This window comes from Triturus cristatus, chromosome 7, assembly GCF_964204655.1.
Source record: "Triturus cristatus chromosome 7, aTriCri1.1, whole genome shotgun sequence".
NCBI classification, from domain to species: domain Eukaryota; kingdom Metazoa; phylum Chordata; class Amphibia; order Caudata; family Salamandridae; genus Triturus; species Triturus cristatus.
This window is the reverse complement of record NC_140590.1, coordinates 251572088-251596931: the sequence shown is the minus strand read 5'-3', so window position 1 is coordinate 251596931 and position 24844 is coordinate 251572088. Positions and strand designations below refer to the sequence as shown.

The 24844-nt window shown below is 46.1% G+C and overlaps 1 protein-coding gene across 4 annotated transcripts in view; it reads left to right on the top strand.

Annotated features, from left to right (window-relative positions):
• SYT3 (synaptotagmin 3) overlaps positions 1-24844 on the top strand; it is a 630220-nt gene that overhangs the window by 408675 nt on the left and 196701 nt on the right. For all 4 annotated transcript variants that reach the window (XM_085616126.1, XM_085616128.1, XM_085616129.1 and 1 more), the window contains one exon: positions 5972-6521. In XM_085616126.1, coding sequence (XP_085472252.1) covers positions 5972-6521 — 550 coding nt within the window. The remainder of the gene's footprint in view (positions 1-5971; positions 6522-24844) is intronic.

The following is a 24844-nucleotide window of genomic DNA, read 5'->3' as shown; positions in this document are numbered from 1 at the left end:
CCAGAGGCCTGGACAGGAGACACTCCATGTGGAGAAGTTAGTTTTGTAGAGTCTTGTGTGAGAGACCCTTGGTGTGGGAAGTGGTGTTATATGAGTTTCTGGACAGGTGACCTCCGTGTGCAGAAGTTGCTTCTACAGAGCTCTAACTGAGACTTACTTTGAAGAATGACATTATATTGTGTTCTAGACAAAACAAACTCTATTTGAGGAGAATTACTAAAAAGAGGTATGGTTAGAAATCCCTAGTTTCAAGCAGTGCAGATCTGTGACTGGGGGTGAGTGATGAAAAGTTTCAGCTCTCCGTCCATCATCTCCTTGTGTTTGCTTTGTTCGCCCTAAGGTGGCTGGGTATGCCCAGACATGGGTCCCTTGCTCACTTTGCCACTGGATTTAAGCTAGCCTGGCTGATGAGGGGTGTTACCCCGAAACCGGTCCCAGGATGCTTGTTTATGGTTCAGGGACGACCTGGCTTTGCAGTTCGGGGTGGAGTGTTCCCATGAGGAACAGGGTCAAGACTGATTTGCATATAGCTGGGTCTGAACTGAGGTGGTGAAGTGAGCTAAAGAAAGATGATGGATTCAACCCAGATCTGTGACTGGGGGTGAGTGTCTGAAAAGATTCAGTGCTCCGTCCATCATCTTGTGTTTGCTTTGAAAACTAGATGCTGAATGTGAAGATAATGGTTATTCTGAGCTTTGGATAAGAGACTTCAGTGTGGGGAGTGGTCATAGCTGGAGGTCCATACAAGAGACTATTCATGTGGAGTTGTTGGTTATGCATACTTCTGTATAAGAAACCCTCACTATGGGAAATGGTCTTTCCTGGAGGTCTGTATCTATGCAGAGAAGTTGTTTATGTGAAGCTCTTGTCTTGATAAAAAAGAAAAAAACTATTGGTGTGCAGAGTAGTGTTACTTGGAGGTCTGGACTGTACAACTAGTGGTATTTAGAGAGCTGAAGAGGAAACCCATATAGTTGGAAGTGCTCTCATCTGAATGTCTCAACAGGAGATGCTCTATGTGAAGAATAGGTTTGTACAGCACTTAGGGTAAAACAAAAACTTTCGGTGTAGGAGAGGTCTTGTCTGGAGGTCTTTACAGGAGACCTCCAAGCTGTGTAGTGTATGGTACAGAATTCTCATATAAGAGACCCCAGTGTGGGGAGGCGTGTACACAGAGATCTTACAGCGCGTCCTGTGTGCTGCCAATGGTGTCACTTTTATAAACTCGTGTAGGTGCTCCTGTTGAGGCAGAACATACATCTAATTGATAAATGTTTTCTGTCACCAACTACATTAGTGGTGATTATGTTGCTTTCTTGTCCACCAAGATATGGTATCACAGTGAATCCACCTGACCTCATATCTCACATTGCTCTTGAAACATGACGGTGAAAGGGGGGGGGGGCTTGTTTCAGGTAATGCTTTCTGGCACTTCTGATTTATGAATGGAAGGCTGTTCCCCTTCTATGGCTTCATTAATATCTGCTAACCTTAAAACCAGCAGCTGGCGGCACAGGTAAACGCGGTGGGGCGGGGTGGCGGGGGGGACGTCAACAGATGACAGAATAGGTGTAATTAAAAAAAAAAACACCTATTCAGTTGTCTGTCGGCTTCCCCCCTGCCGCGCCCTGCCCCACCCCACTGTGCTTACCTGTGCTGGCCACCGCTACTTAAAACAAAGGATCTGCACCAGCTTGTGGTATGACCACCTCACATACTGTGAGATACCCGCAACTGGGGATTTGCCACCCCTGCTAAAATTGAGTTTATTTCAAAATAGGCGCCATCCCATAATCATCTGGACAATGGATGGGTGTAAGCAGGTGAGTATAAGTAGTCCAGATGTACTTGAAATTTGCTGGAAAACCCTTCACTTACCCAAGTTTCTCCTGTTATCCCACTATATGTATCTTCTATTTAGTTTACACAACGTGTCCATGAACCTAAGCGTGAGGGTCAAACAAAGAGATTTTCCATATTTTTGTCTGTAAACTTGTGCACGTAGATAGTGCTAGCAAAGAATGGTGGTGTGCCCCATTATAAACTAGGTCTATGCCAAAACTGCGTAATATACTGTCATGTAATTATGTAACATTTTTGGTAAATTAGGTGAAATTATGTGTAATTACTCAAAATGCAAATCTGTCATTTAGCGCTGTATTTTAGTGTGAAATGTGTTGACGCGAATGGCACTAAAAATAGAGCAACAAGCACAATTGTTGTGAAGAACAGCGCTCACTTTTCTTGTTGTTCACATGCTCTCACACTTTAATTTTGCTACAAATGTGACGTAATTGTGCGATGTGGTGGAATGGCTTCATTTCAGAAGTTTGGAGATAAATTCCCACTATTACGCCATATCGTACCATGAGAGAATCTAAGATCATGCTTGAGGAACCTTTTAATAATAATAGATGTCTCTTCTTTTCTGTCATATATAACAGTAGAGTGTTATTTTATAATCCATATATGCAGTTTTTCCGCCCTATATCGATTTATAACATTTATCACATTGCCTTCTTCAATAATTCAATCAGACAGTGATGGGAGATTGGAGGTAATCCAATTATCTGAGACCACAGAAGACCTGGAGTATGAAAATGGATTGAAAATTCTTGATCGGAACATACACTTTTAGTTAAAAATCAAACTATGAATAGATCTTCCAGCCCAGCATTATTTTTAAAAAAAGGAAAAGAATTATATTCTTATGAATATTTTAAGAAAAAATGAACAGTCCCAATTACAACTGTCCAGAAGGCTCAGCAAGGTAACTTTCTCTGCCTATGTCTGTAGTAATTTAAAGATACGTTTAAAGCGGGCTAGTTAGACACAGCCTTCTATCCTTCTCAGGTCGATCAGTAAATTAAACAACTGTTTTGTTGGTTAATAGCAGTCTTTGATGAAGGTGTGCGAGCCACTGACCCCTCGAGCCGGGCTCGAGCCTGGCTCTGGCTCAGCTCGAGGTCCTGCTGGTGACTTTATCATATTTTACATCAAGTTTGTTGTATGGTTCATTTGCACATATTTTCAGGGCTCGGCTTGGGCCTGGGCTCTAAATTCAAGCTTGGCCCTGGCTGGGCTCCTGCTAATTTGTAGACTCGCCCACCTCTAGTCACTGATGTTTACAGTGGTTAGAAACAGCAACCATGTAGCATAAAGTACTATAATGATAAAGGTTATCATCATCATTGAAAGCAGGGGGGTAGTTACAAAGATAAACTTACACATAAGTAAACCTAGATGAGTCCGTTTTTTCTTACACTTTGTGGTAAATTTACTACCTTTGGCATTCACTATTTACGAATGTAAATGTACTAAAAAATGTAGGCTTACATTGTTAAATATTAATGTAGAGTAATTTTCTTATATATATTTAAATAGAACACAATAAAACAAAATTAAAAATGCCATAGCACTATTAACTTATTTTTCATTTAAATACTTAATGAAGTCATTCAATTTAAATATTGTAAATATTAAATATGTTAAATTACATTTATTTGAAAATTGTTTAAAACGTTCACATTTTTAAAAGTTATATATAGAATTTATTTTCATTAATTTAATAATATTAAAAAAAATAAAGTTACATTTAATCCTAAATCAAAAAAGTTATTAAAATATTTTAAATTAAATATTAATTATTTTTATACTATACATATATGTTTAACACATAATAATTATATATATATATATATATAATTTGTATATATTTACATTAATTGTTAACATTTATATATCTAGAATACAATTATTGTATTATAAAATATTTAATTTGATTAAATATTGAAATTATAAGTAAGTTATAACTGTTCTGCCATTTTGTATTTCACTATATGGTACCATTACTGCTGTTTTGGGACTTTGTTGGCTGTAGAAACTTTAGAAATGTATTTGGTGAATAGCAATGGACTTACTCTTTTGAGTCGATGCATGTCCCTCTATAAACCCCTGCCTAGCCCCCCCTTAACTCTGTGTTACTCCTCCTAAAACTCTTCCCATTTAGTAGTAAGTTTTCCCTATTTTACAGCCACTCCCCTTTCCTTCACAGGTTTACTGCTAAAATGTAGGCAAATGCAGTGTCGTAGTCAGCGTGTCATCGGCCCTAGTGCAAGGAATGAAATGGGCCCCAGTTACTGATTGAACTGTAAAATAAAGCAATAATCAGGGTTCAATTGGTCCCTCAGGCTTCTAGAACTCAGTGCCACTGCACCTGCTGCACTAATTAAACCTATGCTCCATGGCATATCAGTGCAGCGATTCCACAGTCGGGGTAGAAATCTTCACACATAAAATATATGAGAAGCGGAAACTTTTGCATGTAGTTTTGTGAAAAGCATTTGTATAGTATGTGAGCCGTACGGTTTACAAAAGGCAGTTTGTGAATAGTCCTCCTAATCTATTACCACCTACCCGGAAAGTCTTTTCAGGTCCATCTACAAGATGAATTGGAGTAAGCGATATGACTCGGCCATTGGTTCTTTAACAATCTGAGAAACTCAACCCTCTCCTATCCGAGCGGGTGTATGCTGGCAGAATTATTTCAGGAATAGACCATACATCTTCCAAATCACAGTTACTAAAAGCCAGAGAACACCAATTTGAGAGTTTGGCATTAAAATCACCTACCAAAATGATCAATGTACAATCTTCAGAGGAACTGATTCTGTTCACAAAAGAGAAAATGGAGTTAAGAGAATCAGACGCCCTGCCTGGAGGAATATATATACGTTTACCACTAAAAGGGTTAAGTACTGGCCTGGTGTCACTTTACTGAAGCTCAGTTTTAAGCACATACAGAATTTTAATGGGTGAATAAAAAACTGTGTGTTCCAATTTATACTCTTACTAAGCAGGATAGCTAAACCCCCACTTGTGTGACCATTTGATGAAGGTTTTACTGCACAACCTAAGACAAAAAAGTTCCCAAAACTAAAATCTGCACAGCTCCATGTTTCCTGCAGGCAGGATATCCATGGATTATAAGTCATTAGTGACCTTAGGTTTGAACTTGGGATATGACGGCAGTGGGAGTCAGCCAAACCTCTGCTGCCTTAGCGCCATGCTTAGATATATAAATATTGTATAAACTAAAGTAATGTAGGAAATGTATTTTCTGTCACTGTCATCATTATTACAGCTGACTTGAACTCCTATTTGAAGGTGCTGAATCCCAGTCGGTACAAGAGGCCCCCAAAGTGGGCAATTCTGTTACAGTACAGTCTGGACAGGAGACCTCAGTGCAGGCACAGCTTTTATATCGCAGCCAGTACAAGAGACCGTCAGTGTGGGGAATGTTATTGTCTCGCAGTCTAGACAGGAATTGAATTCACAGTGTGGGGCATGGGATTGGCTAGATTCAATGTTAGATGTCTAGTTGAGAGATTGCTTGTGTGGCTAGAACAGTGAATCTAAAAACCGGGCCGAACGTTCTGGTTGTAGGGCATGCTGTTAAAAGATATGGTCCATATATAAGACCATTGGTGTAGTGAATGGTGTTATAGGGACATATGTACAAATATCTATGCTGTGAGAAAAAAGGCCAGTCCACCAGTCTGGACAAGAGACTCTTGTTCCAGCCGGTGGTGTTATATTGAGGAGACCCTTGGTTTGGGGAATGAGGTGCAATGGAGATTTTGACGAGGGATCATCAGTGTGGGCAGTTTTCCTGTATGGAACTCTGGACAGAAGACCTTGTGGGGATTGTTTTAGGCGATCCGTGGTGGTCGGACAAGAGATTCTAGTTGCGATCAGTGGTGGTATATGGAGGAGTTGGCAAGAGCCCGTTGTGCGGCCAATGCTTTATGATCCATGTGGGACAAGCAGGTACTATGGTGGCTCCTAAGTTCACCTTAAAGAATTTGATGCAAGATAATGTGGCATTATCCCTTTATTGCTACTTATCAAACATGGTGCAAGTCAATGTCCTATTTATCACTAACGATTCTTCTCTTACCTCGACACCTAGGTATAGTACTCTTCCCCGGCCGATGACCCAGCAGCTGTCAAGCCCAGACTTTGGGGGCCATGTGGATGAGAAACCCGAGCAGGCCACGAGCATTGGACACATCAAGCCAGAATTGTACAAGCAGCGATCCGCTGATGGTGATATGAAAAAACAGGAGGCCACGAGCTGCGGCCGCATCAGCTTCGTCCTGCGCTACCTCTACAGCACCGAGCAGCTGGTGGTCAAGATCCTCAAGGCCCTGGAGCTGCCTGCCAAGGATGCTAATGGATTCTCTGACCCCTACGTCAAGATCTACCTGCTGCCCGACCGCAAGAAGAAGTTCCAAACCAAGGTGCATCGCAAGACCCTGAACCCTATCTTCAATGAGACCTTTCACTTCAGCGTCCCCTTCAATGAGCTCCAAAACCGCAAGCTGCACTTCAGCGTCTATGACTTCGACCGCTTCACCCGCCATGACCTCATCGGACAGGTGGTACTGGAAAACCTCCTGGAGTTCTCAGACCTCACCGAGGACAGCCCAGTGTGGAGGGATATCCTTGAAGCAAGCTCAGTAAGTAAACATTTCTGATAGAACAATATGATGGTCCATGTTGTAAACCTAAGATTGTGCAATCTGACATCTGGTCCAGTGGTAGACATGCAATGCGAGGGATAGCTCTGGAGTTTCAGCCTGAGACATAGAAACATGCCCAGCCGAACTCTGTGGCCTGGGGCTGTTAGACATGTAGCCCGAGGGACACATTTGTTGTGCGAGGCCTGAGCTAGGGACTTCCATGTACCGCGTGATAACTCTGCCGTCTCATCTGTAAGACGTGAGCTACCTCGGGTATAGCCTTGCTGTGTGAGGCATTACCTGGTGGCAGGTATGTAACCAGAGGGACAGGTCCTGTGTCTCTGTATCATGTAAGCTGAGGGTTCGCACTGCTGGCTGATGCCGAACGGTGGCAGATGGATAGCTCTGCTGTCTGAGGCATTAACTGTTGGTCAATGTGTGACCTGAGGACAGGTTCTTAGATGCACGCCATAGAGAGATGTGTCCCTTGCTTGATAGGGCTGGTGTCTGCGTCCTGACACCGTGCTGAATGCGTGGTAGCTCTGCCGGGGGGCCCTGAGCTAGCTGGGACTGGCTGATATCCCAAGGGAGAAGTGCTGCCTGAGTGACAAATGCGTAACTCGGGGAATAGCACTGCGTCATCAGATCTGAACATATGTCATCTTTGTGAATCGAGGGGCGCTCGTGCCTGGAGCCCCAGCCTGGCAAGACATGCAGCCTGAGGGCAAGCTTCGATGTTCGATTCATCAGCCTGCCACGCACGTGAAATCTGAGCGATAGGTCAGGTCTGCTCTCGGAGGTCTGAGAACTGAGGGACACTGCAGCACTGCTGTCTAAGATCAGAGCCGATGGCAAGTTCCTACTTTGAGGGGTAGCGCTGCTGTCCGAGACACTAACCAGTGGTATGTTGTGTAATCTGAAGGATACTACTCCTGCCTGATAACTGAGATTGTAGGGCTAGCTCCTTAAAAATCAGCGAATGACTCTGTAGTGTGAGGTGCACAGGTGTGTACTTTGTGGTAAGTTTATGTACGTCCCTGATGTCGGAGACCAGAGCCTGTGTCATCTGGTCAGCCTGACGGGCAGTCTGCCGTATTGGATCTCTGAGCCAGTGCAGGGGCGCAACTAGACTCAGACCACAGGGGGTGGGGGGGCTAACACATGGATCAGTGGAGACAGAGACATCATAAGAGCTGAATCAAAATTACTTGTGGGTGCTCCATTCGCCTTTCCGATGCGGTACGTAAAACGCGGAGTCATTCTTTGAGAAACATGTCGCAAATAGTGCATTTTAAAGAGCACAGGGTCAGTAACCTTATTCTCGGCATAACATGATTGTGGGGCTCTCTAAGGAATTTTAGCACAGTGGATGAAAAATGTTCTACTTTAATACACATTAGGCCAGTAAACCTGGTGCAAAGTGAAACGCCAGATCCTATTTTACATCACAATCTCTGGAAAACACTCCAAACACTCTGGGCCAGTTGTGTCACCCTAACAGTGTGTGATCTGTAACTTCTCATTGGTAGCTCTGCTGCCATCTGTTCTCGTCCACTGGTATCTGTTCTTTGGTAGCTCTGCTGGTTGAGACCTGATGCAGGGACGCCTGCGTGTCCAGGGCCCAAGAGACACGCGGCTCATCACCGAATTGTATTACACACCGCCACATTCCAGCAGCCTGGTGTGATGAGCTAGTGCGTCCTTAACACACGTGTAACACCTGTCCATCTAGTGAAAGCACTGTTACTAAAACGTACTGCAAGGGGTGCTGTGAGCAACCGGAGAGGCAGTTCTGCTGTCTTAAACCTGAATCTGTGTCTTCCCTGTGACCTCAAGATTGCCTCTGAGGGTAAATACCTGAGCTGGTGCCAGCCATCAGTACTACCTCAGAGGCTAAGCACACCTGTAAGGTAGCACTGAAGGCTGAGATCTGGCATTGTCTGTATATTTCACATGCCCGGTTCCAAGTGTCCAGGAGATCTGTGTAACCTGAGGGAAGGTTCTGCTGTCTGACAGCTGAACTAGTGACATTCGTGTATGTTGTCGAATACATGTGAGTAACTCCAGGGATGACAGAGGTCTGAGTCAGTTTCATGTTTGCATCCAGCTTGTAATATCTGTAGAAGCTGCCGGGCTGCGCTGCAGTCTGAGGTAAGAGCCAGCCACATTACTATAACCGCTGTTTTACTTCTGTCTGAATGTTCTTGACCTTCTGGGCATTTCTTCCTTGACAACTCGGTCGGGGAAAGCGCCTGAGCCAGGTGTCGAAGCCATCGACACATCTGTAGCACAGAAGGGTCAGTGCAAGGGTTTATAGAGCTTCAGGCAAAATGACATTTTCAAACTTGAGTACTCCCTTTCTTGACAGCAACAAGACGATGCTGATGCTATTTATTGCTGCGTTGTGACCATGTGTGGTGGGGTGCAGGACTGTTGCTAGCAGTGGTAATGACAAAGCAGGGGCAGGGATTGTAGCATCTGTGTAATCTGATAGGTGTCCTGTGGTAATGTTAAATAAGTCCATTGAAGCCGAGGTGTAGATGAAGAAGATGGTACTTTATTGAAGATGGTAGTAATCAAGTAAGCGAGAGCCCCACCAGGAGCAGCCTGCTTGCTGCTCAGCCCATACTCTCAACTGACACTCCCCAGGCATCCCAACACTCTGTGACCTCACCACTCACCAACATTCTACAGCACATCCACACTAGCTGAGCAGCAAGGACCATGAACCAGGAATGATGCATTGCAGTGAAGATCAGATACAACATGTCCCTGTGTAACCTGTCCTCGTGCCATTGGTGAAACATTCTGTGCCTGGATATGCCTAAGATTGTACTTTTCGTTTTACACTCGTGCGTGTCTGTATTTCTTTATGGTTCTGTGTGTATCTGACGTCACCTCCTGACAGGCTTCCACTCTCTCTCTCTCTCACACACGCCTCCTACGGTGATTTCACATGTTTTATTGCACGACTTACAGATTTGCCGGAGCACGCCAAACTTCGGGGGAAGGGGGGTGGGGGAGAGGGACATGATGTTTATTGCACTGTATGCTTCACATAGACACCACCATTGAATCTATTATTGTAATGAGCTTGTGAGGTCGACAACCTGTGGATAACAAGTAAGTAAGGGCCTGTCCAGCGCCTGGATACCCTCACGGGTGATTAGAGCGCTCTTCAAATCGTCATAACAAACTCTGGCATATTGAGCACTACTCCTGCATAACTAAGTGTCACACGGCAACATCTTGTTACCAGAGCCCTGGAACACTTCAGCAGCACCCTCCTCTGGGTGCCACACTCTGGAGTATTTCAGCAGCCGCAGACACGTTCATGCATATATTAACAGCATCTTGGCACATAAAAGCGCCCATTCTCATGCTGTTTCATGCCTCTTTCGCCTACAAAACGTACTTTGTACTTGACTCTTTAAAAAATAACTTTGCAAACTTCAAGATATCTATAAAGTTTGAGGAAGGGTAAGAGTGAACTTCGTGCACCCCTAAATTCTAATCTGTCATAGAACTTAAATCTTGGCACGGGTATTTCAGTGGGCACTCTGTATGATGGGGCACGGTTGCTCTTGTTACCACGAAATGTACTACCCGTATGCTGCTTATATACTAATAATTTTCTGCTATGGGAAACATTACTCCTGAATCCTTTGGCAGGATCCTGATCTATTAGATATGTTATTAATACCCCTTCTGAAATACCTATGCGATATACAGCTTTTCAAAAAGTATATGTAGACAATTGTGCTTTAAAATGTCCTATTTAATCCCATATTTCCCTCATCAAACCACTTTGACAGTGTTGTACTTTCTGAGTTTGCTGGAGCAGTCCAATATGGAGCAGGTATTGGACTCCTAGAGTTCCGATTTCCTACACCGCCATGCTGACAGACCCAGCCTTGCTCTACTTTAAAGGCATGGCTATACTGATGTTCACAGGCTCTCGGTAACATTCAGCCACCCCAAATTAAGTAGCATGCACAGAATGTTAGATCAGTTGTCCTGTGAGCGTCACCACCCTTTAGAATTTGTTGGCCTCATATTCTCCTCTTTCGGCTGCTCCGTCTTAAGGCCACACCCCTCATGTCTCTTTCCGGATCCATACTTGGAACCTTATCCGTCATCATCAGTCTGAACATGTTTTTTTGTCATGTGTTAGTATTACATGTATGTTGATGGATTAGCCATTCTCAATTAGTCACATAGGACCCCTTTGCTCAGTTTTCCCTTTCTTTGCACCAGAGAACCCCACAAAAAGTGGATCCTTGGTACGAACTAAGTAAAAGGTTAGAGCCTTTTGGGGGTCTAACCTTTGAAAGAGGAGGTGTCTCTCCTCCTTCAAAGGGTGATGGGGAGCAAAGAACACTGGTATAGTGATGGATTACCCAAAGCATAATGTAGCCATGACTTCAGATAAGAAGTCCATCCAAGTCCTCAGCATCAATTTGTCAGGGGAAAAGGAAGCATAGGGTGGTTGAACTGAAAGTGTCTGTAATTTACTCACAAGACAAACTGACATAATCGTAATGAGGAAAATGGTGTTTAAGTTCAGGAGATGCAGTGAGCAGCTATGCATAAGCTCGAAAGCATACACATGAGAATTGTCAATACCAAGGTAATGTCCCACTGTGTATTACAAACTGAGTGGGAGGTCTGTATATTTCGGCCACCACACCTGGTCACAAATTGGTCCCAGAACTCGACATAAGTGGATTTTGTGGGGGGACTAATGGTAGCAAGGAGTACATCCACTACTTGAGACGGCAAATCAAATGCAGTCCAGTGCCATCGCTCCACGCATGTAGATGTAGAGTGTGTAGATTTGGGTAGTGGACCCTGCTCTATTGCTAAGGCAGGAGGTCCTCACAAAGTGGCAGCCTGATCGAAGGACAGATGCTCATCCCAGTTCTCGGTATCCCACTATCCTGGCCCAATCCAGGGCCACTAGGATCACTTGGGCACGGTCTTTCTTGATCTTTTTCAGAACTTCGGATAGGAGAGTTAGAGGTGGCAAGACATACAGGAGTTCCTTCTTCCACTCCAGCCAGTGTTAATATCTAGCACCGCCCTGAGATGTAGTTGCAACTCATGATCTGGCAGATGATGCTTGCTCAGTTCCTCTGCTCTGGCACTCAGGGATGCTGCTAGATGATTTGCAACAGGATGATGCCTAGATACTCCAGCCACATCCAGAGATGCAAAGTCTCCTGGCATAGGACCAAGGACCGCTTGCTACAGTACTACTTGGCGTGGTGTTGTTCATGAGACCCCGCACAAGCCTTCCTTAATGGATGGCAGGAAAGCCTTCAGATGTAGACAAATAGCCCACGGCTCAAGAGGTTTGATGTGGAGATTGCCCTCCAATGGAAACCAGAGTACTCTGATATGAACCTCCTTCAGGCGATGCATTCATCATCACTGTCAGCTCAGGGTGGGGAAGGGAGAATCACCTGTCACAGGACCAACTGTGGTCAGTTATCTACCACTGTAGATATTCAGCTTCTCCTCTGACATCTGGATGGTGTCAGAAAGGTGGCCTTGGTGCTTAGCTTACTGGCACTTTAAGTTCCACTGTACAGACAGTATGTGCCATCTGGCATGGTTGACAAGGAGGACGCACAAGGCCCAGAGGCCAAGAAGCCTCAGAAACACCCACACCTCGATCCGGGAGTAAGCCTGAAACATCAAGATCATAGCCTGAATTTCCCAAAATTGTTGCTGCAAAGGGAAATTCCTGAACTCCACAGTGAATTAAAGCCTTTAAGAGGGAGTATGGTGGGGCTTCAGCTTGTTTATAGTGAACACCAAGAATGTCAGATGTTTTGCTGTTGATTGTGGTCCGTGACTGACTGTGTTGAAGCTGCCTTCAGCAGTCAGCCATCGAAGTATAGGAATAAAGAAATTCCTGACCTCCGGATATGGGCATCAACCACCTCTATCAGTTTTGTGAACCCCTACCTCTGGGCTAACATGAGCATCTTGATTCTGTTCTTCCATAGGAAGGTATTGAGAGGACAGAAATCTGAGGCCCCCGTCCTTTTTTTTAGGTCTCGCCAGACCCAGCGCATGCACTGGTCTGGCGAGACTTATTGAGAGGGCTCCAAAAAAGTGCTACCAGGCCAGCCTAGAGCTACAGTGCATGGGCGCGGGCGCGCACACCGCGTTTTACCGCAATTACTTTCTCTTTCGGCCGCACGGCCGCTTTGATGTTTGATCGTGATCGGATCGCGATCACTTTCACTTTCGCGGCCACATGGCCGCTTTGCATAGCCAATAGGTCTCGCTTTTGGGACCTTATAAGTATTTAGTTACGCAAATGTTGCATGGCTAAACACTTATAAGGTCCCAAAGGCGAGACCTATTGGCTATGCCAATGCTTGTTTAACAAGAAAATAGTGAGATTAGCAACCCTCACCTTTTTCCGACTCCGGTAACTTCTCTATTGCAGATTTGGAAAGGCTAATTGCATGTAGGAGAATGGACAGGTGCTGCTCGGAAATCCGTTCTGGTGTGGGAGTGATATTGGGTGTGGGTGAAAGAAGGGCATAGCTGTTCTGAATGGTTTGCAAGACCCGTCTGTCAGACATGTTGAATCACCAACCCGGAATGGAAGCATTGGCTCTTTGTCCCTTCTTGGGTGGTCATGAGCTGTTGAGGATCATCTAAAGCAGGTTGTTGGCCGGTATAGCAGAGAATGAGGAGTTAAAACACTGATGCTTCTGCTGGCCGTCATATTGTCTGCCAGTACCGCGTCTCCAATCCGAAAAGGACTCTGAGCCACACAATACCAACTAGCGGTGTGCATGAGCTGTGCTGTGAAAAAAATCTCCAGATACTGGGGCTATTTCATGGCGAGGAATCTGTGGTTAGAATGGTATTGAAAAAAATATAGCTAGTAAAACATCTGCTTCAGTGATTGTGTTTTTTTATTACAATTATATGTCGGCCATATTTAGGTACCAGCATATTTCATTTTTTGATTTTTGGTTTTGGTTTACATGTTTTCAGAAAAGTTCTGTACAAGCTTGCCAATGCTTTGCTATTGGTTTTACCCAATGCTTGTTTCTTCAGCCATCCTTGCGTCTCTTCAGATTACAGTAATTAAAATCCTTTTATTTGCACTAATAAGAATCATATTTGGTTATGATTATTAAAACTACAAATGTTTTCTGTACCTCTTTTAAAAGGGCTTTACCCCTAGCTCTCCACCTATCGCAAATGGCATACTTGCTCCCTGGTACCCTGAACCCACTGCACTGGCCCACACACAACGATCGCTCTTCTCTGGAGGTGAGGGACTTGGCCTTCTTTATGGGGACCACGCTCTACAGCCACGACCCTCGCACCCTGTGCTGCAGGCCACACAAAAGGCCTGGCTACATGCTCACCACCTACTCGGGGTGGACCCACGCTTGCATGATAAAGCGCCACTGTGGGGCAATGACGGTCTGTGCATTGATGGTCAGGCTTTACTCTGGACCCACTGGATGGAGGTGAGCATACACACCCTAGGCCAAATTTTGCTCAACTGGGATATTTTGATCGTTTGAGGGGAGAGTTTGATCTCCACCCATGGCAAGCTAGGAGCTACATGCAACTACAGCACTGCCTGAGGCGTTTATTAGACCCATGTCCATGGTCCATACAGTCCTCACCAGTGGTGGCTTACCTGACAATGTGGGGTCACCCCAGGGAGTGATGTCAGGACTCTACAGCAGGAGCGGCTCCTCCATGTGGGTGGAGGAGCTTTGCCCCACTGCTTTCTTGCAGTGCGAGAAGCAGAAACATAAAATGGTATAAATACCATTGTTATGTTTCTGCTTCTCGCATGCGAGAAAGCAGTAGAAGGGTTTGGTTGGGGTAGGCGGGTGGGCGGGTCGGGGAGGAGTGGCTTGCCCAATGTTGTGGGCACTGACTGTTCGATTGGCCCCAGGCCCAGTCCCTTTTCTCCATGTAAGCTGCAAGGAGAAAACGGCCTCCCCATAGACGCCTGTGTGGTCAGTGTCCCAGCCAATCACAACGCTGCCATTGCAGCATTGTGATTGGCTTAGGGAAGGGGAGGGAGGGTGCCTGCGGCTGCTTCCTGTAAGGACGACTCTCTGCGGGACCGGACCGCTGAAGGTACGTTTTATTTATTTTTGTATTTAAAATGAATGCCCCACCATCCGTGAGTCATGCCAGCAGCGACTGCTCTACAGCACACTCACAAGCCACCTCTTCTTCCAACCTCTTCTATGCAGCCTCCGAGCCAAATAACAGGCCCGTCAACAGACAACCCTTGAGGAAGAGGACAGGGCTGATATTCTGGATGCCCTGGACAGGGGCTCCCAGGACCCCAGCTTAAAGTTCTGTCTTTTCAAAATGCTCCACGATTGGTGCTGCACACTGACAAAACTGAACATGGCAGGACCCCTTTCCCATGCGAATTGCTGGAGGTGTGCAGATGCCCACTGCGATCTCACTCCCATCCTCTGTGAGTGTTCCTTGATCCAGTCCTTCTGGTCGTAAGTTGGAGACACCTTGAGAGCACCGATACCACTGTGAGTCCCGCTCACCTCTACTGTCATTCTCCTCCATGACACCGGGGATTCTCCAGACCTCTCCCGCCCGCAGTATCATCTCCTTCACATGGGCCTGGCCACGGCCAAGATCTGTATCCTCCGCCAATGGAGGTCACCCGTGCCCCAATCGCAAGAGTATTGGACAGTGGCAGTGATCCAAACAGCGTCGCATCAGCGCGTTATTTATAACCTGCAGGACCAAGCAGGGGTGTTCACATGGACATGGATTCCTTTCCTAAGAGATGATCCCTGAAGTGGGAGAAACTGCTTCCACCCCCCCTCCATTGCACCCCATTCTGAGCTCCGAGACCAGTATACTCACAAGCCGCGTGGGTGACTCTTGACGTTCCCTTGGGAGACCCTGTGTCCCCCTAGCCTCACCACCCACATCCTGCCACCCTCCCCCACCACACCTCCCTACCTTTTTTCCTCCTCGGCCTCCCCCCTCTTTACTACCCTCCACCCTAGTTCTTTGCCTCCCCACCCCTTAACCTCCTTCTACGCCCTTCCTTCCTTCCTCTTTCCCAGCCTCCCCAGTACCCTGATTCCCCCCACCACATCCCTTCTCCTATACCCCCTCTTCCCTGCCACCTCTACTACTACCTCTTCCCACGCCTTTATCCCCTCCCCCCAGACATGCAGGCATGCGGACCCCCTTAACGTGGGGAACCGCTGCCGCACTCCCCACCTTGCGGGGAGATCTTCCTCCCTCTCTCGACGGTGGGCTATGGTCCACCCTGGCCCGATTGCATGGGGCTCCTCAACTTGGCCAGTGCGCGCGACCCCGATCCTGTTGCCCACACCACCCGGTTACTAGGGACTCTCTCCCCCCTTTTCCCACAGCGACTGGCTGCTCGGACCCCCACTCCTCCCCCTCCTCTACGTGAGCCTCCAGCCCGATGACTCTTTGACACTTCATACCTAGGGAGATACACAGCACTGGGAACGTTGGTTTAAACAAGTTCTATGAGTAACGTGCCTTTTCCTTGTACTCTCGTCGCTTATACACTTTTATCCCAATCTGTGCTGACACTGTATGATTCGGTTTCAATAAAATTTATGACACAGATAAAAAAGCTTTACATTGTTTACTGTAAGCATAAAAGGGTCACATTCAGGTAGAATGTTTTCTTTTATTGTTGTGGCATATGCTTACCACGAACAAATGTATTCATTGCACCAGCTTGCCAAGGGTAGACTTATTGTCTTTGCCAATGCTTATTTCAAAATTTCTCCTCGGCTGTATGGCTGAGCTTCTCATACTTTTGTTTTGCTGAATTTCATTCACCCCATGAGATAGTGAACGACAGAGTCGCTGATTAAAAATCTTCCCCTCTTCGCCGTGTCCATGCTCTACCCACCGTTCAGTTAAATCACTTTATTCCACATGCATTTCAAATCAAATCCATTTCTTAAGTGTTTAAAGTACTTCAACCTCCCAGCTTCAGTGTTTGATTAATCCTCCTCCTCCTTTCTGCCAGGCGGCCAAATCGCATCATTTGATGTATCAGAAGTAACAGGTTATCCACTGAAACCCATCGCCCTCTCAACAGCTCGTCAGTGCCCCCTTCTGTCTTGTCAGACAGCTCAGCATCACCTCAGAGGTGCCAGGCTCTGTGGCCCTGCTCCAGGCTGGAGGGAAACCATTCTAGGGAGCTGTAAACACCAAAGGACTGGCATGAACCTTTCCTGCAGGCCATTAGAGGCCCTGCTTTACCAGCCCGTCCACACCTTGGACAGCTAATAGGAACTGACCTATTGGCAGAGAGTGAGATGATCAAAGACTTGGAGTGCCCTATTGACTTAGTTCCAAAAACAAATGCATGTGGTTAATGTAATCAATACTAATCATACCTTCCCTGTTCCCTCCAGTCTCTAAGGTGCTGGAATATTAACTCAGCAAATAGCTTTGAATCAGCTTTAGTAGAGTAACCAACCGACAGCAGGTCTGTAGATCCCAGTGGCCACTTCTGTAAGCAGGTCAGCGAATGCACCCCCCAACCTGACAAGAGGCGGGGATGTTTCCGGATATAGCTATAAGCAAGAAAACAGGACTATTTATTTGTGTTCGCCAATCTGCATACCTTTCATATACAGCAAGCCATCCAGATACTCTGTGCTAAAGGATTTCTGAACTTCCAATATCTTTTAAAAACTTCTACCTATATAATACAGCCCAACTGTACCTGCATTACCTCGACTGCTGCAAAAAACGAATGCAGTTCTCTTAAAGATCTGGTGCACAGTCTCTCCCTCATTACCTATGCTTTCTGTGCCTTGGAGTACAAGTCGGACAATCAATGGTCTCTGGTTTCAGTACAAGCTTGCATTGCTGCTAATGTTCATCGGTTGCCTTTTATTTTTTTAAGATTATTTCGTCAGGCACCAAGTGTCTGTTCCAAAGATTTGCATTTCGAGGTATATTTGATACTCTCTTTGTTCATCTTAAACTAGTAAATGTTATTTCTCTACATGTTTTCTGATAGACACTTAGGGCCTGATTACGATGCGGCCCATAAAGACTCTGTGGCCACATAACAATGCTGGCAGTCGGAAAGTAAACCGGCCGGTCATGCCAGCTGGCTTCCTATGGGCTCAAGGAGCCCGTCGGGCAGTCGGAAGCGGCTTGTAATCCTAAAGGCTGGGCCTTTCCGCCCTCGGGATCACGATGCCTGGTTTCCGGCATTGTTTCCATGCCGGCATGTCCGACATAGAAACCATGTTGGAAAGCGTGTGTAGGGCCCGCAGCAGGGCCACCTTGCGTGTGCGGCCTCCGGTTGGGCCCCTGTTGATCCCTGTACCCTGTGGCAGGCACCTTAAGGCAGGCACCTTAAGGTGCCTGCCACAGGGTACAGGGATGAACCACACCTCTCATTTCCCTATGGGAGCATGTATTATGGCCGGTTTATGGCCGCAATGCATGTTCCCATTGGGAAATGTAGCAATGCGACCGAACAGTGTTCGACCGCATTCTAATTGGGCGGTCAGGACCGCCGACCAAAGATGGGTCGGTCCAGGACCAAGACGCTGTCATCGTAATTAGGCCCTTATATCTTAGTTTTTTTTTAATACACCACATTTTATTAATGTTCCCAGTCTAGTTCAGCATCCTGGCTGGCCAGGTTCTCTTCAAACAAGAGCCGGGTCCTGTGGATAGAGTAGGCTGATAACATTTGTAAGCCCCGCATCATTCAGAGCTGACTGGTCTTCTAAGGTGATTGTCAGGTCATTTATATAGAGAGTTGGGACACATGGCACCCCCGCCACTCCTGACTTCTGTTTGGAAAAGCCTGTTCCCAAAGGGTTTTGTTTCATGCTGCTTTTTGCCTAGACATACCTTTCTTTCATGTATTTACATACACTTGCCCCATGCCCTTTAGGGAGAGTTGAAGAAAACAATCGTGACTATCAGATTACCAGACATTTCTAAAAATTGACGTAACATATTTTGCTTTTCTAAACCCTGTGGACATATTTCTGTTGATGTTTGCAGGCACTCTCTGCTGTGTATAATCAGGAGATTAGTGAGAAATCCCCTGTGGCTCAAGTGAAGACATGTTTCGCCCCGAGTGATGTCTTGATTTTACTATGTGGGTTAAATTGAAGTGTTTCCTCTAGATTGCTGCACATGCAAAGACAGTCGTAATGTTTTGGAGCATGTTGTAGGAAACCTCTATGATCTGAGGCCAGGTAACGTAATGGCCTTATTTGTATATTTTAGTTTCATTCTTTTTAATTTTTATATTTGGTGTAGGGACTTTGCTTGATATTACATGTATTGGATGTTATGTATGCATTTTATTTTCACTGGTGTCTGGTACTGGGTGGATTTGAAATTCTCCATCTCCACTTTCCAGTCAGTGTATCCATTTGATAATGTGAATTTCCTCCGATGTTCACTGCTCAAATGATCCGGCTTTGCAGTGATAAGAGAAATATACTTTGCAGATATTGAGAGGCCGCGGAGATTATTTTCCTTTCTCCTTCCTGCTTGAATTTTGAGCATGTATTTTACAGGTTTTGTTATCCATTCCATGTCTCTCCTTCTCTGTTTTCATTAGGCGATTTCCTTGGTTACACAATGAGATTCGTATTCAGAGTAAACTCAAGGGTCTGGTGTTTCCTGTGTGTCCTTCTCCCTGGCCTCGCTGCATTTACTATTGAGGGGGCAGCCTTTTTAATAAACGAAATACAGTTTTTATAGGAGTGTTGCATATAGATATGTGACGTAGCTTTACATCCTGTCAATATGCTTTTGAAAATTGGTTGTGGCCGGCTATTGTTATTCTTTAGAAATGCTAAGATGTCTGTAAAGAGCGGATATTAATAGGGTAAGAAATGAAAAATAACTGCGAGCGGTGAAAACAAGTGGGTAATGAGAAATGTAAGAGGGTAAATGAGAAGAGAGGAATATTCACTTGTATTTTCACTGCTAATATTAGCGACAGTGGGAATGCGCCTTGTTGCTTAAAAGGAACCGTGAGTGAACAGCTTGTACTCCTGTGTCGGAGGAAAGCTCAGCCGGCCTTTTATTTAAGAATGGCGCGGCCATTGCTGTGCGTTCCCTCTGAGTGCGTCAGTGTCGTGCCTGCTTGCCCCCACCTGTTGCTGTGTGGATCATGTTGTTGTTTACCAAGGTGTGTTCATTTGTCATTGAGTAGGGGTTTGAGCAACTGCTTTGATATTTTTAAACTTTGATTCATCTACTCCTGATCCTAGTACATTACGGGTCAGTTGTGGTGTGAGAAGTGGGTCTGTGGAATGATTTCCCCATGAATCCCCCATGGTTTTTTACTTATGAACATAGAACCTCAGGTCTTTGCCTAGATTTAGTCATTTCTTTCCGTGGTTATTTTTTTTTAAGTCTGCCCAGTGTCTCTGTTTATCCAGTCTATGGCGTGGGCCGCCTCTCGTAGGGATATAATCTGTTGACGCGTCTGCCCCTTACTTAGGTCTAGCAATCGCAGAAGTGGAGACTCCCTCACTGTGACGGGCAACGCTTCCAGACTGTGGCATTGGGATTCCACATGGGGTGTGCCATGCAGATGCCACCTCAGGCCTGCTTCCTGCAGAGACACCTATGCATGCTTCCTTTTAGTGGCTGCTCAGTGCGCCCTTCTGCCATCCTTTGGGCACCTCCATGGCCTTCCTTTCTTTCTATAATGACTATCCGGAGAATAACTCCTTTTTCCTGGTATCATTTTCTACAGGCATTGTTAGGAAGTTATCCCTCCCTGTGGGTGAGGGATTAATAACACTGAAATAACCACAATAGTGATCATAGTATCAATAACATAATACTACCAAAGATATTAACAGCAACAGATCCTTATAATTCTTGCTATTATTATCAATGTTGTTGCTCACAATAAACACCAAACAAATATGAAAATAATAGTTTGATCAGCAGGGTATATTGTGTTCAATGGCTAGTTACATTCCTTGTAAGCTCCATAAATGATGCTAAAACCTGTCCTGGCTGCTTACAGGAAGCCTTCGTTATTCCGGGTCCTCGTCTTCCTCGTCACAGTCCTGGAGCAGGAGGTTTCACCTGGTTATGCAGATGCACCTGACCTATCCAGGCTGAAAAAGGAACTTTAAAAATGGCACTTTCCCTGGTCCCTAACTGAGCCTCCACCCTTTCCTGAAAAGCTGAATATTGGCACTAGAAACCATAAAGTTGCTAATTTACCAAGTCTTAGCAGGTCTTGAGGGAGGATAAGACATCAGGGCTGTTACCAGCAGCTCTGGCTCTAGTGCTTTGAGTAATGGAGTTTACTAGAAAGTAACCAGGCCATGCCCTCCCCCTCCGCTTTCCTCATCCTACTACTAACAACATGAGGATACACCCGAGGAAGAGGACAACTACTAGTGCATAGAAAAACCATGCAGTGCAAAGGAATACTGGATCAACCAGAGAAATGTAGCAAGAAATCCGACAGATTCAAGAACATCAAGAATGCCCCAAAGATACCCACCTACTGCCAACGCCCTGCGAGTGCAGAGGTGTGGCATGACTGGTTTCTTGCTTGTAGGTTCGTGTGTCTCCGATGCGGTGACGGGCTGGGAGACATGCATTGGGGGCTGCTGTTCTCATGGTGACAGGCTCACATTCTGACCATCTTCCAGCTTTGTGGAGTCAATAATCCTGCCGGAGAGATCCTCAGTTGTTATTTCAAGCTCCCGCGCAGTGTGGGGCTGTGTGTGGGGAACTGCATCTCGTTTTCTATGGGTCAATCTATTATTGTTAAAAAGTCGGTCATTTTTTTGTGCTTTTTAGATTTGTTTCCCACCGTGCTCGGGTTCCTATCCCAGGGGAAGCGGAGGGGATTGCATGGGTTGGGGGAAAGCACTGGACGGAGGCAATGGGCCACCCATCTTGGATAAGGAAGTACCCACAGTGACGTCCCATCGAAGATGATGAGGGTCCAGGACACTGATAGGCCAACATAAGGTGACACACTGATGTCATTGAAGTTCACCCCTCACCCCCAGTCTTCCAACCGTGAGGAAAGTCCTGTAGCCTGGCTTCCTGTTTGGAACCCGCTGGCCTTGAGGGAGGTGGTAAGGAAAGCCCACCCTCCACCCTGTAACTAGATTCAGAAGTGGTCCAATGAAGCAGGTGTTGGTAGCTAGAGCTCTGCTATCCGTGCCCAGCTCGTGGCATCAACGTCATCATCTGTCATGGCGACGCTTGATATCTAGACAGAAATGCTGTCCCAGCTGCAGACCATTGGGTGACACATCACCCTGAAGGCCCATACTCAGGGAGGGACGGTACAACTTCTCTGAGTCGCGGGGGTGAATCCGGTGTAGCTACGGGCCACCACATGTCTGCCTGCCTATAGAGTCACAATTAACTCCCCCTCCATTCTTACTTGTGCCTCCAGCAACCCCAGAACCTGCTGTGGGCCTCATGCTGGGTAAACGTCATGTTACGTGCTTGTTTCTGGCTGCAGAAGTAGCCCGCTCTCCAGCAGACACCGGTATGAGATTGTTTGGGGGGGTTTACAGAAATTGTCAAATGGGAATATAAGGGCAAGAGACTTGTCTGCATGTCTGCACCGCCATGTGCCGTCCCGTAGCATCACTATGGTGGTCTCTCTTTTTAGGTTTTGCCAGAAAGAGTTTTAGTCATTTCGCCATCGCACATTCTTTTTAATCCTAAAATAAACATATTAAATGCACGCAGTTTTCATCCAGAGAAAAACTAAGCATTTCATTTGGTGAATTTCTATGGTTCAAAAGAAAGTGCTCAAGAGAAACTGGATTGAAAGAGCATGCCTGGGCCCCGACCCGCAGATTCCTCGCCGGAGTATATTCAAAAGAGGCATCCCGGAAAGGAAGAGAAACAGCGCAATACAGAGACAGGGGTGAACCGTCAAAGCAAATGAAACGTGGCAAAGAAAGGAGGATCACAAAGAGAGAACGATTCTGACTTACATGAAGCAGGCAACAGAGATCTGCAAAAGTCTTGAAAAACACTGGCATCTTATAAGAAACGACCAGGACATCAGATTACTATTGGGAACCAAACCAACTCTCACCTCTAGGAAATGCAAAGGACTCTTTGGAAGACAGTCACTATTAAACAATGAAAATAAAGAATCTTGGGCGACTGAACAAGTGAAAGGGTTTTAGACTTGCAACAAGTGTGAGGCCTGTAAGCATGGAAAAGCAATGGAGCAATGGAAAACACCTCTGTTGGAAGATGGAACAGAGAGAAGTCAAAGCTACGTTCAATTGTGGGGGAAAAACACTCAGTAATATTGGGGACTCCCGCCCCTGAGTATCACCATACCAAGCTCAAGCCAACTCGCACTCAGGGCCTTGGTGTTATCGTGGTCTGTGTGTGGCCCTAGACTTGACTTCAGCTGGGCAGCATTGAGTTGGTAACACCATGGCAGACTTCACCATGACCGCCATTGCTTGAGCGCCTTGATGCTCGGTCAGCCCAGAATGCTAGCGTGGCCTTCCAGAGATTTCTTGGTTGAATGTTCTTTAGTATTCCTGTTTATGCTAAACTCCTATTGGTTATTCTTAATATTTGTTTTCTAGAAGGCAATGACATTTGTGTTTTTCCAGGCACTAGAGCGTGCAGTAGTTGTATCTGTTTTAAGGCGCTGTCAGGGACGGTTTTATTAAATAATCAGTTAATTGCTGTGTCATATTCTGGGTTCTGCATGTTGTGGCAGAATAGAGAAGTGGCTATTTAAAATTCTTTCACCCCGTCTCCTGTTTAAAGCAGTTCTTTCTCTCTTTAGGTACATATATGTATCTCCTTCCCCAGCTATCTAGCTTCCGCTACGCAAATATTTATTCCTCTTGTGGTATCTCGTTCTCTCTCTTTTTCTCGGTATATCCTGCTCCCTGTCCACTACTCTCCACGCCGCCTGTAGCTTTCCACCTTCTGCTCTCTGCTGGTCCCTGGGATCCTCATTGGAGTTTATTTTGACCCTGGGATCGCTCCATCTCCTCTTTAATCAGGACATGAGCTGCACTGAGAGCCTGGGCTGTGCTCTGGGAGAGGCCGGGGAGTCTCTCCGGCAGTATCTGCTCTTCCAGCTTTTACTTATGTGATTGTGGAGACAGTAATGAGTTTAACTGCGGGAGGAGAATGTGCCCAGAAGGAAATAAAGAGCAGCAACGCCAGGTCCAATGGCTCAGCCGGCTGCATTAATGAGAGCGGAGCAGTGAGCGGGCCAAGGGCTTAGAATCTCTGTATTAATGAGAGCAGAGGGGAGAATAGGCAGAGGACTCAGCCCGCGTCCATTAATGAGAGCAGAGGGCGAGCGCAGGCAGAGGAATCAGCCCGCCACTATTTATGAGAGCGGGGGCGTGCGTAAGCAGAGGAATACGGCCCCCCTCTATTAATGAGAGCAGAGGGTGAGTGTAAGCAGAGGGCGCAGCACGTCTCTATTAATGAGAGTAGAGGGTGAGTGTAAGCAGAGGACTCAGCCTGCCTCTATTAATGAGAGCAGAGGGTGAGTGTAAGCAGAGGACGCAGCACATCCCTATTAATGAGAGCAGAGGGCGAGTGTAGGCAGAGAAAATCAGCCTGCCTCTATTAATGAGAGCGGAAGGCAAGCATAAGCAGAGGGACTCAGCCCGCCTCTATTAATGAGAGCAGAGGGTGAGTGTAAGCAGAGGACTCAGTCCGCCTCTATTAATGAGAGTAGAGGATGAGTGTAAGCAGAGGGCGCAGCCCGCCTCAATTAATGAGTGTAGAGGGTGAGTGTAAGCAAAGGACGCATCCCGCCTCTATTAAAGAGAACAGAGGGTGAGTGTAAGCAAAGGACACAGCACGTCTCCATTAATGAGAGCGGAGGGCAAGAATAGGCAGAGAAAATCAGCCTGCCTCTATTAATGAGAGCAGAGGGTGAGTGTAAGCAGAGGACTCAGCCTGCCTCTATTAATGAGAGCAGATGGTGAGTGTAATCAGAGGACTCAGTCCGCCTCTATTAATGAGAGTAGAGGGTGAGTGTGAGCAGAGGATGCAGCCTGCCTCTGTTATTGAGAGTAGAGGGTGAGTGTAAGCAGAGGACGCATCCCGCCTCTATTAATGAGAGCGGAGGGCGAGCATAGGCAGAGAAAATCAGCCTGCCTCTATTAATGAGAGCAGAGGGTGAGTGTAAACAGATGACTCAGCCCGCCTCTATTAATGAGAGCAGAGGGTGAGTGTAATCAGAGGACACAGCACGTCTCTATTAATGAGAGCGGAGGGCGAGCATAGGCAGAGAAAAT